Source organism: Melospiza georgiana, chromosome 28 (genome assembly GCF_028018845.1).
Source record: "Melospiza georgiana isolate bMelGeo1 chromosome 28, bMelGeo1.pri, whole genome shotgun sequence".
Classification (NCBI taxonomy): Eukaryota; Metazoa; Chordata; class Aves; order Passeriformes; family Passerellidae; genus Melospiza; species Melospiza georgiana.
Genome location: NC_080457.1, coordinates 988687 through 1005350, shown reverse-complemented (window position 1 = coordinate 1005350; position 16664 = coordinate 988687). Strand labels below are relative to the sequence as shown.

The 16664-nt window shown below is 64.2% G+C and overlaps 2 protein-coding genes across 2 annotated transcripts; one reads left to right on the top strand and one right to left on the bottom strand.

The window, feature by feature from the left end:
- Positions 1-2536: 2536 nt before the first annotated feature.
- DLX3 (distal-less homeobox 3) lies at positions 2537-7290 on the top strand. Its single transcript, XM_058041802.1, has 3 exons — positions 2537-2855; positions 3800-3990; positions 6967-7290. Exons 1-3 carry the CDS (start codon positions 2537-2539, stop codon positions 7288-7290), a joined length of 834 nt encoding a protein of 277 aa, XP_057897785.1.
- Positions 7291-13022: 5732 nt separating this feature from the next.
- Positions 13023-16016, bottom strand: DLX4 (distal-less homeobox 4). Its single transcript, XM_058041816.1, has 3 exons — positions 15755-16016; positions 14325-14518; positions 13023-13277 (listed from the first exon to the last, which is right to left on the bottom strand). Exons 1-3 carry the CDS (start codon positions 16014-16016, stop codon positions 13023-13025), a joined length of 711 nt encoding a protein of 236 aa, XP_057897799.1.
- Between the last annotated feature and the right edge of the window lie 648 nt (positions 16017-16664).

Below are 16664 nucleotides of genomic sequence, written 5' to 3'. Positions count from 1 at the left end.
CGCCCCCGGTGACACCGATGACGTCACCGCGCGGTGCCATTGCCCCCGAAGGCCACGAGGTGACGCCATTGACCCAAAGATGCTCGGTGGGGCTGGGGGGGGTTGGAGGCTCACCAGGGGCACCCCCAGCCCTGTGGGGGACACTCGGGGGGTCCTGACCGGACCCTGTGCCCAGCCCTGCCCATGGGGTCCCCAGAGACCCCCGGGTGTCCCAGAAGAGCGATTTGGGGTGCCCCAGCCCCCCAAACCGCCCCCCAGCCCCTCCCCACCCCGGAGCTCCCGCATTTGGAGTTCCGCAGGAGCCGGCCCGGCCCGGCAGCCCCAGAGCTCCCAGTCCCAGACTGGTCCGGGACTGGCCGGACCCGCTCCCCCTCCAGCCCGGCTCCCCCGCTGCCCTCCCCGGCCTCCAGCTCCACAACCGGCTTTTCCTGCCGCGGCTGCCGCTCCCGGCGGGGCCCGGCCCTGGCGACAGCGCGGCTGGAGGGCGACAGCCAGGCTGGGGACCTGCGGATGGCCCAGCGGCTCCCGGGGACCCTGGGAACCTCCCAGGGAATCCCGGCACGGCTCCCAGGGCTGGGCTGGGCTGCTCCCAGACACTTCTGTCCCCCCGGAATGAATTCCTGGAATCCCCGGCCACAATTCCCACGTGGGAAATGAGACCGCGCTGTTCCCTCGACTCCGGGGTCACTCTTGGCCTCCTGCAGAGCCTCCTGCTCCCCTCGGGCATTCAACGCTCCTCTCTTTATTTCTGCCAATCTGTTTCTATTATTTCCATTCCTTTCTATTTCTATTATTTCTATTTCTGTCCTTTTCCTGTTCTCGCTGTTACTCCTATTCCTATTTATTCCTATTCCTACTTCTAATCCTTTTCCTACTCATATTCCTGTCCTTCCTCCTATGTGTTCTTATTCCTCTTCTTATGCATTCCTATTGCTGTTTATCCATGCTCCATTCTTATTCCCATTCCTATTTATTCTTATTTATTCCTATTTGTATACCTATCCTAATATTATTCTTATTCCCGTTCCTATTTATTCTTATTCCTATTTATTCCTATTTGTATTCCTATCCTATTATTATTTTTATTCCGGTTCCCATTCCTGTTACCGTTCTCATTCCCATTCCCCTCTTCCCATTCCTGCTCCTTTCCCTTCCCACATTTTTCTCCCTCTTCCCCCGCGTTTCTGGCGGTACCGGGACTCGAACCGCGGCCCAGACGGTTCCGGCGATGCCGGGACTCGAACCCGCGGCTGGGCTGTTCCGGCGGTGCCGGGATTCGAACCCGCGGTTCCGGCAGTGCCGGGACTCGAACCCGCGGTCCCCGGGGCGCGGTGCGGTTCCCTCCGTGGCCGCCAGGCGGAGCCGTTGCCCCGCGCGGCGGGACGGGCCGGGGGGACCCGGGGGGCACCGCGGGGACAATGCGGGGAGGGGGGGACACCACACACAGGGGACAGGAGGGGACACACGGAGGACAGGGAGGGACAGCCCTACCGGGTCACGGACCCTGCGCCCCCCAGCACCCCTGTTCCTGTCAGGGGAAGTTCCTGCCCACAGCAGCAGAGACCCCTCCCCAAAAACAACAGCCTCACTTGCAAAGCCTCCCCTCCCCAGGTGCCCCCCGGACAGCCCTGCTGGTGGCCGGGGGCGGATCAGGGCTGGCCCGGAACCTCCGGCTGGGTCACGCTGCTGAAGGCCCTTGGGGCGGCAGAGGGGTCACGGCTCTGAGTGGGGATGGGAGAGGGGCACAGAGCCCCGGAGGTGTCCCCCCAAAATCAGCGCTTGTCACTGCCCCGAGGTGCCCCCAGCGCGAGGGGAGCGCGGCAGGGTTGGGGCTACGGGAGGATCCTCGGGGGGCTCTGTCTGGGGGTGGTGTTGGACTGGGGGACGCCGCTGGGAGAAGGTGGGAGCAGGGGAGAAGTGGGAGGCCACAAACAAGCCCCTAAAGCACGGATCCATCCCAGCCCCAAACCCCATCCCCCCTTCCCTGCCCCACATCAAACACCCCCAAACATCCTCCAAAAGTCCCAAAGTCCCCTTGTAAACAGCCCCATCCTGCCCCACTCAGTGTCCCCTGTGTCCCCAGGACCCCCCTCCTGCAGACAGGACCCCGCACACTTTATTTACCCCCTCACCCTCCTTCAACCACTCTTTGTTGTTTCTTGAGAGACAGAAAGGAAAAAAAAAAAAAAAAAAAGAAGAAGAGAGAAAAAAAAAAAAAAAAAAACCCACACAGGAGGAGGCAGGAGCCTATTTTGCCTCCCAGGCAATATTTCTGGAGCCAATCGGAATGCGCACCCACCCTGCCCTGCTCCCTAATTAAAGGCTTTAAGCAGGCGGCCGGGGCCGGAGGTTTGGGCACAGTGTCTCGGTGGCTCCTCGGAGGCAGCAGCAGCAGCAGCAGCAGCAGCAGCAGCAGCAGCAGCAGCAGCAGCAGCCGCAGCAGCCCCAGCCCCAATCCCAGCTCGGGGCGCTCCAGGCCGCCAGGTTGGGGGGTCCCCGGCTCGGGCCCGCAGCCGCCCCCTCCCCGCTGCCCGCCATGAGCGGCTCTTTCGATAAGAAGCTCTCCAGCATCCTGACGGACCTCTCGGGCTCGCTGAGCTGCCATGCAGCCTCCAAGGACTCTCCCACCCTGCCCGAGTCCTCGGTCACCGACCTGGGCTACTACACGGGCCAGCACGACTTCTACCCGGGCCAGTCGTACGGGCAGCCCGTGGGCCACTACCCCTACCCGCAGTTCAACCTCAACGGCATCGGGGCCGCGGGCACCTACTCGCCCAAATCCGAGTATTCCTACAGCCCCTCGTACCGCCAGTACGGGCACTTCAGGGAGCAGCAGCTCCCGGCGCAGGAGGCAGGTACGGACAGACGGACGGACAGGGGGGACCGGGGACGCGGCGGCCCCGCTGCTCCCGCGGCGCTCCGGAGGGGCCCCGGTGCGGTTTGAACCCTGGGATTTGTGCGGGTTAAACCCTGGGATTTGTGGGGTTTGAACCCTGGGATTTGTGGGGTTTGAACCCTGGGATTTGTGGGGTTTGAACCCTGGGATTTGTGGGGTTTGAACCCTGGGATTTGTGGGGTTTTAACACCGGGATTTGTGGGGTTTTAACACCGGGATTTGTGGGGTTTTATCCTGGGCTTTTGGGGGTTTTAACACCGGGATTTGTGGGGTGTTACCCCCCGAAATTTGTGGAGTTTTACCCTCGATCTTTGTGGGGTTTAAACCCCTCGAACTTTGTGGGGTTTTACCCCTGGGATTTGTGGGGTTTTACCCCCCCCCGATCCTTGTAGGGTCTCACACCTCGGACTCTGTGGGGTTTTAAACCCCGGGATTTGTGGGGTTTTACACCCTGGCCTTTGTGGGGTTTAAACTCCCCGAACTTTCTGGGGTTTTACCCCTTGGGCTTTGTGGGGTTTTAACCCTCGAGCTTTGCGGCGTTTTACCCCTCAGAGTGTCCCCAGTTTGTGGGGTTTTAACACCCCGCTTTTCGTGGGTTTTAACCCCGAGGTCTTTATGGGGTTGTGCCCCTCCGGGTGTCCCCGCTTTGGGGACAGGGACCTCCTCCGGGTGTCCCCGCTTTGGGGACAAGGTCCTGCTGGCGGCTCCGCCGTTCCCGCGGGGACGCACCGGGACCGATCCGGGCTGGATGCAGAGTCCGGGACACGTCCCGGGGGTCTCCCAGAGGTTGTAGGGGCAGGGGACGGGGCGATGCCAGCACCCCGAGCGGGGTGACACCGGGCTGGGGACGGGGGGACACCGAGCCCCGGGAGCCCTTCACGCCTCACCCGCGCCCTCCCGCAGTGTCCGTGAAGGAGGAGCCGGAGCCCGAGGTGCGGATGGTCAACGGGAAGCCCAAGAAGATCCGCAAGCCCCGCACCATCTACTCCAGCTACCAGCTGGCCGCCCTGCAGCGCCGCTTCCAGAAGGCGCAGTACCTGGCACTGCCCGAGCGCGCCGAGCTGGCGGCACAGCTGGGGCTCACCCAGACCCAGGTGAGGCTGAACCCCCACCCCCGACACCCCAAATCCCCTTCCCGACACCCCAAATCCCCTTCCCGACACCCCAAATTCACCCCCGACACCCCAAATCCCTTTCCCGACACACCAAATTCACCCCCGACACCCCAAATCTCCCCCCGACACCCCAAATCCCCTCTGTAAATGCTGGATTTGGGACGGGCTGGGCTCATCGCAAGGATGGAGCTGCCCCCTTGCTGGGATTTGTGGGGTACCGGGGTGGGATTCCCCCATTGGAAGGAAAGCTGGAGAGGCAGCGCAGGGAGAGGGGACCCCAGGCGTGCCCCACTCGGCAGTTTTGGGGTTCATCCCGCTCCGTTCTGGAGCCGGCCCCATCCCAGAGCTCCCTGCTGGGTTTGGGGTTTGGGGTTTGGGGTTTGGGGTTTGGGGCTGGTCCTGCCTGGCACCCGTGCCAGTCCCGGGTCAGGGCGCGCCCGCTGTCCCAGGAATGTGGGGCACCGAGTCCTGCTCGGGACGGGGCTCTCGGGACACCCCATCCCCACAGCGGCTCCTGACCCCAAATCCTGCCGGAACAGGGACCCGAGGCTCCCTGCCTGCCCAGACCTCCCGAGGCTCCCCTGCCCCGTCCCGCTCGGTTCGTGCAGCCAGGAGGGATTTGGGGACCGGTTCCACGCCCGTGTCCCCAGCGCTGGGGTGGCCCTGCAGGCTGGACTGGAAGAGCCGGGACGTGCGGGAAGGGCTTCTCCTCCTCCTCCTCCTCCTCCCGCGAGCCGCCCGCCTTCCAACCAAACCCTCCTGGGGTTCCTGGGGTCCCAAATCCTCCCCTTGGCTCTGTGGGGACAGCGGGGACAGCGCAGCCCGCGACTCCCCCGCGCCCCATCGCGGTGCCCTCCCTGCCTCGGGGCCGGCGCCGGCGCCCTTGTGCCGCCCTTGGCCTTCCTCCTCCTCCTCCTCCTCCTCCTCCCTTGGGCGATGAAGCAATCGGGGCCACTCGGCAAAGGGCTGACGGAGCGCGTCACCCGCTCCCAGAGGGACATCCTGTTTGGGTGACAAGCGGCGCCACCCCCGCCCCTCGCCCAGGGCGTCCAGCGCCGCCTCGCCCAGCGCGGGGACGCTCCCGACGCCCGGCGAGTGGCGTGACGGGCTCCTCGTGACGCCCGTGTCCCCAGAGGGGGCTCGGTGACACCCCAGAGGGGGCACGTGGGGGCTGTGCCCAGAGCACGGGCTGTGCCTGTCCAGGAAATGTCACTGTCCATGGAATGTCCGTGCCCCTGTCCATGAATGCGTGTCCGTGTCCATGGAGTGTCCATGGAGCGTCCATGGTGTACCCATGCCCATGGTGTGCCCATGATGTGCCCATGGTGTGTCCATGTCCATGGAATGTCCCTGTCCCTGTCCATGAATGTGTGTCCGTGTCCATGGATGTCCATGGTGTGCCCATGGTGTGTCCATGGATGTCCATGGTGTGCCCATGGTGTGCCCATGGATGTCCATGGTGTGCCCATGGTGTGTCCATGGATGTCCATGGAGTGCCCATGTCCATGGAGTGTCCATGGTGTGTCCATGGTGTGTCCATGTCCATGGATGTCCATGTCCCTGTCCATGGTGTGCCCATGGTGTGTCCATGTCCATGGATGTCCATGTCCCTGTCCATGGTGTGTCCATGGTGTGTCCATGTCCATGGTGTGTCCATGGATGTCCATGGTGTACCCATGTCCATGGTGTGTCCATGATGTGTCCATGGTGTGTCCATGGATGTCCATGGAGTGTCCATGGTGTGTCCATGATGTGTCCATGGATGTCCATGGTGTACCCATGTCCATGGTGTGTCCACGTTCTCCGTGACACTCACACCAAGGGTGACATCCCATGTGTCCCATGACACCCCTGTCCCCAGGAGTTTCCTGCCATGCACCGTGTGGGGTCCCCATGATGTCCCTTCCCGTGGCGCCTCATGTGCCACCTGTGTCCCTTGTCCCTTCCTACGTGCCAGAGTGTCTGGGGTCACCGTGACCCCCTTTGTCCCTTCCCGTGTCTCTGGGGTCACCCTGACACCCATGTCCCGGGCTGGTTCCAGTGCCCAGGGAATCCCCTGTGACCCCGATATCCCTTCCTGTATTTCTGGGCTGCCCATGACCCCCTTGTCCAGTGTCCCTACGATCCCAACCACGCCATCCCTGTCCCCTGCCCTCTCCCCCATCCCTCTCATTCCCTTCCCACCTCTCTGACCCTTTTCCCTGTCCCCATCCCATGTTCTCACTCCCTTCCCACCTCTCTGACCCTTTTCCCTGTCCCCATCCCATCCCTCCCGTTCTTCTGTCAGGTCCTGACCCTTTTCCCTGTTCCTATCCCATTTCTGTGCCAGGTCCTGACCCTTTTTCCTGTACCCACACTTCCCATTCCCTTCCCACCTCTCTGACCCTTTTCCCTGTCCCCATCCCACCCTCCTGCTCCCTTCCCAGCTCTCTGACCCTTTTCCCTGTCCCCATCCCATCCCTCCCATTCTTCTGTCAGATCCTGACCCTTTTCCCTGTTCCTATCCCATGCCTCCCATTTCTGTGCCAGGTTCTGACCCTTTTTCCTGTACCCACACTTCCCATTCCCTTCCCACCTCTCTGACCCTTTTCCTTGTCCCCATCCCATCCCTTCCATTCTTCTGTCACATCCTGACCCTTTTCCTGGTCCCCACCCCATGTTCTCACTCCCTTCCCACCTCTCTGACCCTTTTCCCGGTCCCCATCCCACCCTCCTGCTCCCTTCCCACCTCTCTGACCCTTTTCCCTGTCCCCATCCCATTTTTCTGTCAGGTCCTGACCCTTTTCCCTGTCCCCATCCCATCCCTCCCATTTCTGTGCCAGGTCCCGACCCTTTTTCCCTGTACCCCATCCCATGTTCTCACTCCCTTCCCACCTCTCTGACCCTTTTCCCTGTCCCCATCCCACCTTCTCGCTCCCTTCCCACCTCTCTGACCCTTTCCCCTCCTCCCCGCAGGTGAAGATCTGGTTCCAGAACCGGCGCTCCAAGTTCAAGAAGCTCTACAAGAACGGCGAGGTGCCCCTGGAGCACAGCCCCAACAACAGCGACTCCATGGCCTGCAACTCCCCTCCGTCGCCGGTGTGGGACAGCCCCGGCGCCGCCCGGACCCCGCTGCCGCAGCCGCTGCCCTACAGCTCCTCCCCGGCCTTCCTGGATGAGCACAACCCCTGGTACCACCCCCAGAGCCTCAGCGGCCCCCACGGACCCCCGCAGGCCCAGGCGGCGCCCCCGATGCACCACCCGTCCCCCGGGCCCCCCAGCACGGGCGCCGTGTACTGACCGCGGGCGCAGAGACGCTGCACAGCTCCTTGGCCTCCTTTTTTTTGATCCCCCTCATCCCCGTGGTTTGGTTTTTGTCTCCTGATTTGTCCTTAAAAAAACACCAAAACCCCCCCCCCCAAGAAAACAGCCACAAACCAAAGGAGAAGCACCCCTAGAAATGCTCCGCTCATCATCTCAGGACCCAAAGCTGCAAAGCCTCCGCTGCCGGCGCCAGGAAAATCCTTCAGGACTTTTGAATTTCTGAATTTTCCCGTCACCTCCTTCTCCACTCCTCGCCGGAGCTTTGCCCGTCGCGGTGACCCCGCCGGGCCGGAGGAGCCGTGTCACCACTGTCGCGACAGAGCCACAGGGGCGTGTCTGTCGCCAGCGGAGCGGGAGCTGCTTGGCCCCGGCTCCGGAATCGCTTTTGGGGCTCACGGACCCCCCCACCCCAGCCGGAATCACCCGGGACCGTGCTCAGACCAGAAGGTGGTGATTTAAAATTAAATAAAAAAATTGTGTAGCGGGTGTGTTTGTGGGGGGGGGGGGGTGTGGGGAGGGAAATATTTTAATATTTAAGCAGTTCAGGAATGGGTTTAAGTTATTGTTCGAAGAGAGGAACTCGTGTTCGTCTCCGTTTTCTGGCTGTGCCTCCGGCTGTGGGTAAAGGAACGGCGAAAATGCCTCTTTTTTTAAGGAAATCGACGACTTATTTTAAAGGGAAAAAAAAAATAACCGAGCTCTTTCCTATTTTTTAAGAGAATAGCGCTATTTTTTTAAGCAGAAAGTGCCGTTTTAAGGAGTGTTCATAGTGTTGTACAGTCCCGGGGATTTATTTATGTTGCCTTCTATAAATAGGGGTGTTTTGGGGGGAAAAAAAGGGAGTGTACATAAGGTTCGTTTGTATAAAGTTGTTCCAAACCAAACTGGTTTCGGTCTGGTTTCTTTTTTTTTTTTTTTGTCTATAATTTTTCTTTTCTTTCCTAAGGAAAATCCCCCCCTGTTGATGGGAACCCCCCTCGGGTGTCCCTGAGTGTCCTTTGCTCCTTCCCCAGGGACCCAGAGCCAGGCTGGAAATGTTCATTAATAAAAATTCTGAATTTAAAGCTCCAAATTCCGCTTTTCCCCCGGTTTCTGGAGGCTTTTGGGGAGCAGCGTTTGGGGTTTTTCCACCTTTGGGAAACGCGGATTTAAACCCCATTTTTGGGGACAGCTGCGCACGGGGTGGCACCGGCTGGTGTTGCCTCACCCCAAACCCCATTTTGTCCTGCTGACAGGGAATTTGGGGCAGGAAAATGAAATTTTTTTCCTGGTTTTCAAAGCATTCCCCAAACGGCCGCCGGATCCTGGTGCATCTTACTGGGACCGGTGATCTCCCAGCCTGCTGTGCCCCCGTGTCCCTTTTGGGGACACCGAGGTGGGGACAGCCAAGCCCTCAAAGTGCCCAAAATCGCGTGGGATTCTCACATTCCCTGCGGGTTTGGGGCGCGCCCCAGGAGCCCCAGAGGGGTGTCCAGGCTGTGGTGGCCCTGTCCTGCTGTCCCCAATGTCCCCCTCGCTGTGTCACAGCTGTGGGGTCTCCATCACCCCCGATGGCCGCGGGACCCCAAACCCCGCTCGGTTCCGCTGGGGAGGCTCAGTGTCCCCAAATGTGTCCCCAAATGTGTCCCCAAATGTGTCCCCAACGTGTCCCCACTCAGGGACAAGCTCCCACCTCGCCCCCAAATCCCCCCACAAGCCGCAGCCCCAAATCCCCATTCCCAATCCCACGGGAGGAGGGGAAGGAACCGGGAGCCCAGAGCTCCAACCGGCGCTTCAGAGATTTCGGTTTAGTTTTCATCTATTTAATTTTTTAAATTTAATTTTTTTTTTTTCTCATTTAGAGGAGGAAAAAAAAAAATCCCCAGGAAGGCGTTGGGTTACATAGCCAGGGTTATGTAAATCCCGGGTGCCACGCTGCCCACGGCCGGGCGAGAGCGGCGCTCCCAGCGCTGCCTGCACACCCCGGGAACGGCCGGGCCAGAGCCGGGGGATGCGGGACAAACCCGGGAACACCCGCGACAAACATCGGGAGGGTCCGGGACAGACCTGAGGGGATCCAGGACAAACCCGGGAACGGCCGGGCCAGAGCCGGGGGATCCGGGACAAACCCGGGAACACGCGGGACAAACCTGGGGGGATCCGGGACAAACCCGGGAACACGCGGGACAAACATCGGGAGGGTTCGGGACAGACCTGAGGGGATCCGGGACAAACCCGGGGAGCTCCGGGACAAACATCGGGAGGGTCCGGGACAAACCTTGGGGGGATCCGGGACAAACCTGGGGGGATCTGGGACAAACGCGGGAACGCCCGGGACAGACCGGGGGGAATCCGGGATAAACCTGGGGAGCACAGGGACAAACCTGGGAACGCCCGGGACAAACCTGGGGAGCACAGGGACGAACCTGGGGGGATCCGGGACAAACATTGGGAGGATCCAGGACAGACCTGGGGGGATTCGGGACAAACCTGGGGGGATCTGGGACAAACCTGGGGGGATCCGGGACAAATCTGGGAATGCCCGGGACAGACTGGGGAGGATCCGGGATAAACCTGGGGAGCACAGGGACAAACCTGGGGAGCACAGGGACAAACTGGGGGGATCCGGGACAAACCTGGGGGGATCTGGGACAAACATTGGGAGGGTCCAGGACAGACCTGAGGGGATCCAGGACAAACCTGGGGAGCACAGGGACAAATCTGGGGGGATCCGGGACAAACCCGGGAACACCTGGGACAAACATTGGGAGGGTCCGGGACAAACCTGGGGGGATCCGGGACAAACCCGGGAACGCCTGGGACAAACCTGAGGGGATCTGGGACAAACCTGGGGAGGTCACAATGCCAGGTGTGACAGTGCCAGGTGTGACAGTGCCAGATGTGACAGTGACAGGGGTGGCAGTGCCAGGTGTGACAGTGCCAGGTGTGACAGTGCCAGGTGTGACAGTGCCAGATGTGACAGTGACAGGGGTGGCAGTGATGGGGGTGGCAGTGCAGGTGTGACAATGCCAGGTGTGACAGTACCAGGGTGGCAGTGCCAGGGGTGACAGTGCAGGTGTGACAATGCCAGGTGTGCCAGTCCCGGGCTGGCAGTGCCAGGTGTGACAGTGACAGGTGTGACAGTGCCAGGTGTGCCAGTCCCGGGCTGGCAGTGCCCGTGCCCCGCTGTCCCCCCGGGCCCAGCAGAGCCCTCCCAGCGCGCTCCCGGCTCCTGCCCCGTTGCGACACCCGCAGCCCTTGCGACACCCGGTGCCAGCCCCGGGAGCGGGGGCAGCGCCCGCCCACGGCCCGGCCCGACAGCCCCAGCCCTGCAGCCGGGCCCGGCCCAGCCTCGGCTCTCCGGAGAGCCCCGAACACGGGACAGCATTGCCACTTCAGGGCATCTGTCCCTGTCACCTCAGCGCCGGCCCTTGGGGGGTCTGTCCCCGTCACCCTGGGGTGTCCTGACGGGCACAGGGAGGTGACACCGCCGCCCAAAGCCACCCCATTCCCTAAATCCTCACTAGGGAGGGTGGGCTCCATCCTCCGGGAAAATCCCACTGGGAGCATCACCCACTGCGGGCTGGCCATGGATCCCAGGCCCGGGCTCCACAGGCCTGTGGGGACAGCTGGGGACACGCAGGCCATGGGGTCAGCACCCTGGGGACATCCAGCCTCTGGGATCTGCACCTTGGGGACAGCTGGGGACACCTAGGCCATGGGATCTGCACCCTGGGGACACCCATCCCGTGGGATCAGCACCCTGGGGACAGCTGGGGACACGGGATCTGCACCCTGGGGACAGCTGGGGACACGGGATCTGCACCCTGGGGACACCCAGGCCATGGGATCTGCACCCTGGGGACACATAGGCCATGGGATCAGCACCCTGGGGACAGCTGGGGACACCCAGGCCATGGGATCAGCACCCTGAGGACACCCATCCCGTGGGATCAGCACCCCAGAGCCCTCAGCTGAGGGAGCAGAGCTCCCAGGAACGGGGACAGGGGTGTCCCCAGTGCCACCAGCCCTGGACAGGCTCCCATTTCCATCCCAGCCCTGATCCCTGCCCTTGATCCTGACTCCTCAGGTGGGATCTGGGGATAACCCTGGCCCTGAAGGTGCAAGAAGGGGCAAAAAGGGGCAAAAAGGGGCAAAAAGGGGCAAGAGGAGAGCAGTTCCTGGGGAGGGGGCAAGAATGGGCCCTTGGAGCAGGGGATCACAGAGTGGGAATATTGGGAACCAGGATTGTGGGGTGGGAATTTCGGGAACCAGGATCAGAGTGGGTGGATATCAGGGGCCAGGATCACGGAATGGGAATATCAGGAACCAAGATCACGGGTGGGAATTTCCGGATCAGGGTCATGGAATGGGAATATCAAGAACCAGGATCACGGAGTGGGAATTTCAGGAGTCAGGATCACAGAGTGGGAATATCAGCGGTCAGCATCATGGAATGGGAATATCAAGAACCAGGGTCACGGAGTGGGAATTTCAGGAAGCAGGATAATGGGGTGGGAGTTTCAGGGGTCAGCATCATGGAATGGGAATATCAAGAACCAGGACCACGGAATGGGAATATCAGGAGCCAGGATCATGGAGTGGGAGTTTCAGGAAGCAGGATAATGGAATGGCAATATCAGGAGCCAGGATAATGGAATGGCAATATCAGGAACCAGGATCACAGAGTGGGAATTTCAGGAAGCAGGATAATGGAATGGCAATATCAGGAACCAGGATCAGGGGTGCCGGGGAGCAGGAGCTGCTGCCCCTCAGCCAGGGGAGCCCCAGCGGGGTCTGGCCCCCACCTCAGGCACAAACACGGAGCAGGGTTGGGAAAAGGGGGAAATAACCACGTGGAGAGGCAGGGAAACGACAAGGATTTATTTCCAGCCGGGTTCTGGCCTCTGGAAGCACAAAGCCAAACCCACCCTGTCCCAAACACCCTCCTGGCCCCTGTGGGGTCACCGGGCAGGGACCTGGGCTCAGCTGGGGTGCCCAGCCTGCCCTCCCAATGCCACCCCCGCTCGGGGAGACAGCTCTGACAGCTCCAAACTGCCCCAAAATCCCCGCAGGAGGGGCTGGGAGTGCCTGATGAGCCCCCAACCCACAGTTCCTGTAACTGGGCTCCATTTCGGGCAGATGTTGGGGGGACACAGCCCCAGCCCCAACCCTGCACCCCCAGCCCCCCTGGCTGCTTCCCCAGGGGCTGGGGAGCCTGAGGCTCTGGATGGAAGCGTCTCCCCCAAAGCAGGGGCGCCCCAAAGTGCACAGGGGCAGAACCCACCGATGCTCAGCCTGTTTATAAACGGGGCACAACCAAAACCCACAGAGTTCATTAATGAATCCAGGCCGGGGGGGAACCCGGGACTCCTCAACCCCTCCTGGGGTCCCCCTGCCCCTCCTGGGGTCCCCCCGCCCCCTGTCCATGACTGGGGGCACCCTGGGCCGAGTCCTGTCCCGCTGGGGTGGCGCAGGGTCACTGCAGAGTGTGACAGAGCAGGACATCCCCGCGTCCTGCCCGTCCTTGTCACCTTCCTCCTCCTCTTCCTCCTCCTCCATTCGGCCTTCGCTGGGCTTTCAGTCCCGCGAGGGGGGCAGCGGCAGAGCGTCCCCCCGGTGTCCCTCGCTGTCCCTCGGTGTCCTTCGGTGTCCCTCAGCGTCTCTCAGTGTCCCTCAGTGTCCCTCGCTGTCCCTCCGGACGCGGTGGCGCTGGAGCGGCGGCAGTGTCACATCATGGGGGCCCTGGGGATGGCGTCCTGCGGCTGGGGCTGGTACCAGGCCCCGAAGGTGCTGAGGAAGCCCCCGGGGGGCAGCGGGGGGCCCTTGGCGGGCGCGGGGAGGTCCCAGAGCGGGGGCAGCCCCGGGGAGCAGGGGGACAGGGCGGGGACACAGAGCGGGGTCTGCTCCCCCTCGGCGCCACCCGGGCCCTGCTTCAGGATCTTCTTGTACTTGGAGCGCTTGTTCTGGAACCAGATCTTCACCTGCGGGCACACACGGGGGTGAGGGGGAGGAAGGGGCCGACACCCCTGAACCCCCCGCGTTTAACCCATCACAGACCCCCCGGGCCCCCCGGCCCCATTCCCGCGGGGTCCGGGGCACGGAGCAGGGTGGGACCCCAGCCCTTGACAAGGCACCTCCGTGGCGGGGGGAGATGCCGGGGAGAGGCCCCGGGAGCGCCCCCGGGTCCCCGCCGGGAGCCGGTGCCGGGGCTGGGCCGGGCCCTGCTCATTCCTCCCGCGGTCCCCCCCGCGCTGCCGGCAGGTTCCCACTTGTCTCCTCTTCCCCGGCTTTATGAGCTCGCTTCGCCCCTGGCTCCGGGGCTGCACCGCTGCCGCCTGCCTGTCTCTCCCCATCGCCTTCAAAAACCCACTCGCCCCGTCCCGCGGCCCGGGGCCGCCCAGCGCCGGGCACGGCCGGGCCGCCAGCCAGGCTCCGGGGCTGGGAAAGTCCCGCTGCCGCTGGGAGGTGCGGCCAGGGGCGCCCCGAACCCGAGCCCTGCGGGCCCACCGGCGCCAGCTGCCCCGCCGCGGCACGGCTCGGCTCGGCTCGCTTCCAGCCGGGCACGGCGCCCGCCCCGGTGGGCGCACAGAGCGGCCCGGTGGGCACACAGCGTGTCCCGGTGGGCACACAGTGGGTCCCGGTGGGCACACAGCGTGTCCTGGTGGGCACACAGCGCATCCCGATGGGCACACAGCGCGTCCCGGTGGGCACACAGCGTGTCCAGGTGGGCACATGGAGCGTCCTGGTGGGCACACAGTGGGTCCCAGTGGGCATGGCCGGCCCCGGTGGGCACACGGAGTGTCCCGGTGGGCACACAGCACGTCCCGGTGGGCACACAGGGGGTCCCGGTGGGCAAAGCCGGTCCCGGTGGGCACACGGAGTGTCCCGGTGGGCACACAGTGGGTCCCGGTGGGCACACAGCGCATCCCGGTGGGCTCACAGCGGGTCCCGGTGGGCACGGCCGGCCCCGGTGGGCACACAGCGCATCCCGGGGCTGTCCCGGTGTCGGTACCGGCCCCGGGCCGTACCTGGGTCTGGGTGAGCCCCAGCTGTGCCGCCAGCTCGGCGCGCTCGGGCAGTGCCAGGTACTGCGTCTGCTGGAAGCGCTGGTTCAGCGCCTGCAGCTGCGCGCTCGAGTAGATGGTGCGGGGCTTGCGCAGCTTCTTCCCCTTCCCGCCGAGCCGCGGGTCCCCGCCGGACACGGCCGGAGGCTTCTCGGCCTCTGCGGAGGGGAGACAGGAGCCACGGGCCGTCAGATACTAGGAGAGGCTGAAAAACCACTCTAAACCACCCCAAAACCACCCCAAAGCACTCCAAAATCATCCCAAACCACCCCAAAATACCTCAATCTATTCCAAACCACCCCAAAGTATCCCAGACCATCCCAGACCATCCCAAACCATCCCAAACCACCCCAAACCATCCCAGACCATCCCAAACCATCCCAGACCATCCCAAACCATCCCAAACCACCCCAAAGCTGCCCCAAACCATCCCCGTGGCTACCAGGGGGTGTCTGTGGAAGGGAGGGTATCAGTGGGGGCAGCTGCTCCTCTCTGGTGTTTAAGCAAAAGGAGAGGAGGAGGAGGAGGAGGAAGATGGGAGCGCTCAGGCAATGCCACCGTCCAGGTCCGGCAGCACGTGGGACACGGGCCTCGGCCTGTGCCCTCTGGGGGGGCCATGAGGAGCCCCCCGGGGATGGAGGGGCACAGGATGGACCCCCCAGGAGCCCGCAGCGAGCCCAGCCCGGCCCGGCCCCGGAGCGCTTCCGACGGCTCCATCCCGGCCCCATCCAGACTCCATCCCCATTCCATCCCGGTTCCATCCCGGCTCCATCCCGGCTGTCCCTGTTCCATCCCGGCTCCATCCCGGCTCCATCCCGGTTCCATCCCGGCCCCATCCCGGCTCCATCCCGGCCCCATCCCGGCCCCATCCCGGTTCCATCCCGGCCCCATCCCGGCTCCATCCCGGCTCCATCCCTGTTCCATCCCGGCTCCATCCCGGTTCCATCCCGGTTCCATCCCGGCTCCATCCTGGCCCCATCCCGGCTCCATCCCGGCCCCATCCCGGTTCCATCCCGGCTCCATCCCGGCTCCATCCCGGCTCCATCCCGGCTCCATCCCGGCTCCATCCCGGCTGTCCCAACTCCATCCCGGCTCCATCCCGGCTCCATCCCGGCTCCATCCCGGTTCCATCCCGGCCCCATCCCGGCTCCATCCCGGTTCCATCCCGGCTCCATCCTGGCCCCATCCCGGCTCCATCCCGGCTCCATCCCGGCTCCATCCCGGCTCCATCCCGGCTCCATCCCGGCTCCATCCCGGCTGTCCCGGCTCCATCCCGGCTGTCCCTGTTCCATCCCGGCTCCATCCCGGCTCCATCCCGGTTCCATCCCGGCTCTCCCGGCCCGAGGGTGCCCGGGACGGGTCCGCGCCCCCCTTGCCCCCCGTGCCCCCCTTACCTGTGTCCTGCAGCCTGGCCCCGGGGGCCGGGCCGTGCGGGGCGCTGGGGGGCCCATAGGGAATGTAGGGACCCCCGTGGGGCGGCGGGGCAGCAGCGCCGGGGTACGGGAAGGGCCCGGGGCGGCCGTAGGAGGAGAAGGGCGGGGGGTCGTGCTGGGGGGGGGCGTGCAGGGGGTAGTGCTGGGGGGCCCCGAGCTCCAGGAACGCGGCTTTGGAGGGGTCGGAGCCCAGCAGGGTCTCGGCCATCGAGCTCATGGTCATGGTCCGGCCGGGCCGGGCCGGGCAGTGCCCGGAGCCCCCGAGGCACAGCCGAGCCGGGCCGAGCCGGGCCGAGCCGAGCCGAGCCGAGCCGAGCCCCCGCCGCCCCCCGACGGCTCCGGCAGCCGCGGCCCCGGGGATGCCCCGAACGCCCCGCCCAGCCCCGCCCCCGCAGTGACGTCACGCGCGGGGGCACCCCCTTCACCCCGTGCCCACCCCCCCCCGTGTGCGGGACCCCCTTTGAGGCCACCCCTCCTTTGTGTCACCGTGACCCCTCCCTGGGCTTGGGGACACCCTGACACCCCTTCAGTGTCCCTCCGGTGTCCCCGGGGCCGGGGGTGACCCTCGGGCGGGGATTTGGGGGCGTGGGGGGGTCACCCCCTCTCAGGGACCCCCGGGGGACACGGGGGCGGCTCTGGGGACGGGGGGACACGGCGGAGATGCCAGGCCGGGGTGGCACCTCCCGAGCCACCCCCGGTGCCCCTTCCCTGTCACCCGGTGACAGCGGAGGTCGCGGGCCGGGAGGGATGGCTTTGGGGACAGCGGGGTGACGCTGCGGGCAGGCAGCGCCGTCCCCCGGCCAGGGCGGCAGGAATGGCCCCGCGGGAGCGGTGACAGCGGCAGGGACGGTCCCCTGTCCCCAGCGCTCCC

Excerpts from the sequence above, each read along its gene's own strand:
- DLX3 (XM_058041802.1), top strand. The coding sequence starts at position 2,537 with ATGAGCGGCTCTTTCGATAAGAAGCTCTCCAGCATCCTGACGGACCTC. Across the intron at positions 2,856-3,799 it reads GCTCCCGGCGCAGGAGGCAG|TGTCCGTGAAGGAGGAGCCG; the intron begins GTACGGACAGAC and ends GCCCTCCCGCAG. Across the intron at positions 3,991-6,966 it reads TGGGGCTCACCCAGACCCAG|GTGAAGATCTGGTTCCAGAA; the intron begins GTGAGGCTGAAC and ends TCCTCCCCGCAG.
- DLX4 (XM_058041816.1), bottom strand. The coding sequence starts at position 16,016 with ATGACCATGAGCTCGATGGCCGAGACCCTGCTGGGCTCCGACCCCTCC. Across the intron at positions 14,519-15,754 it reads GGCCAGGCTGCAGGACACAG|AGGCCGAGAAGCCTCCGGCC; the intron begins GTAAGGGGGGCA and ends TCCCCTCCGCAG. Across the intron at positions 13,278-14,324 it reads TGGGGCTCACCCAGACCCAG|GTGAAGATCTGGTTCCAGAA; the intron begins GTACGGCCCGGG and ends GTGTGCCCGCAG.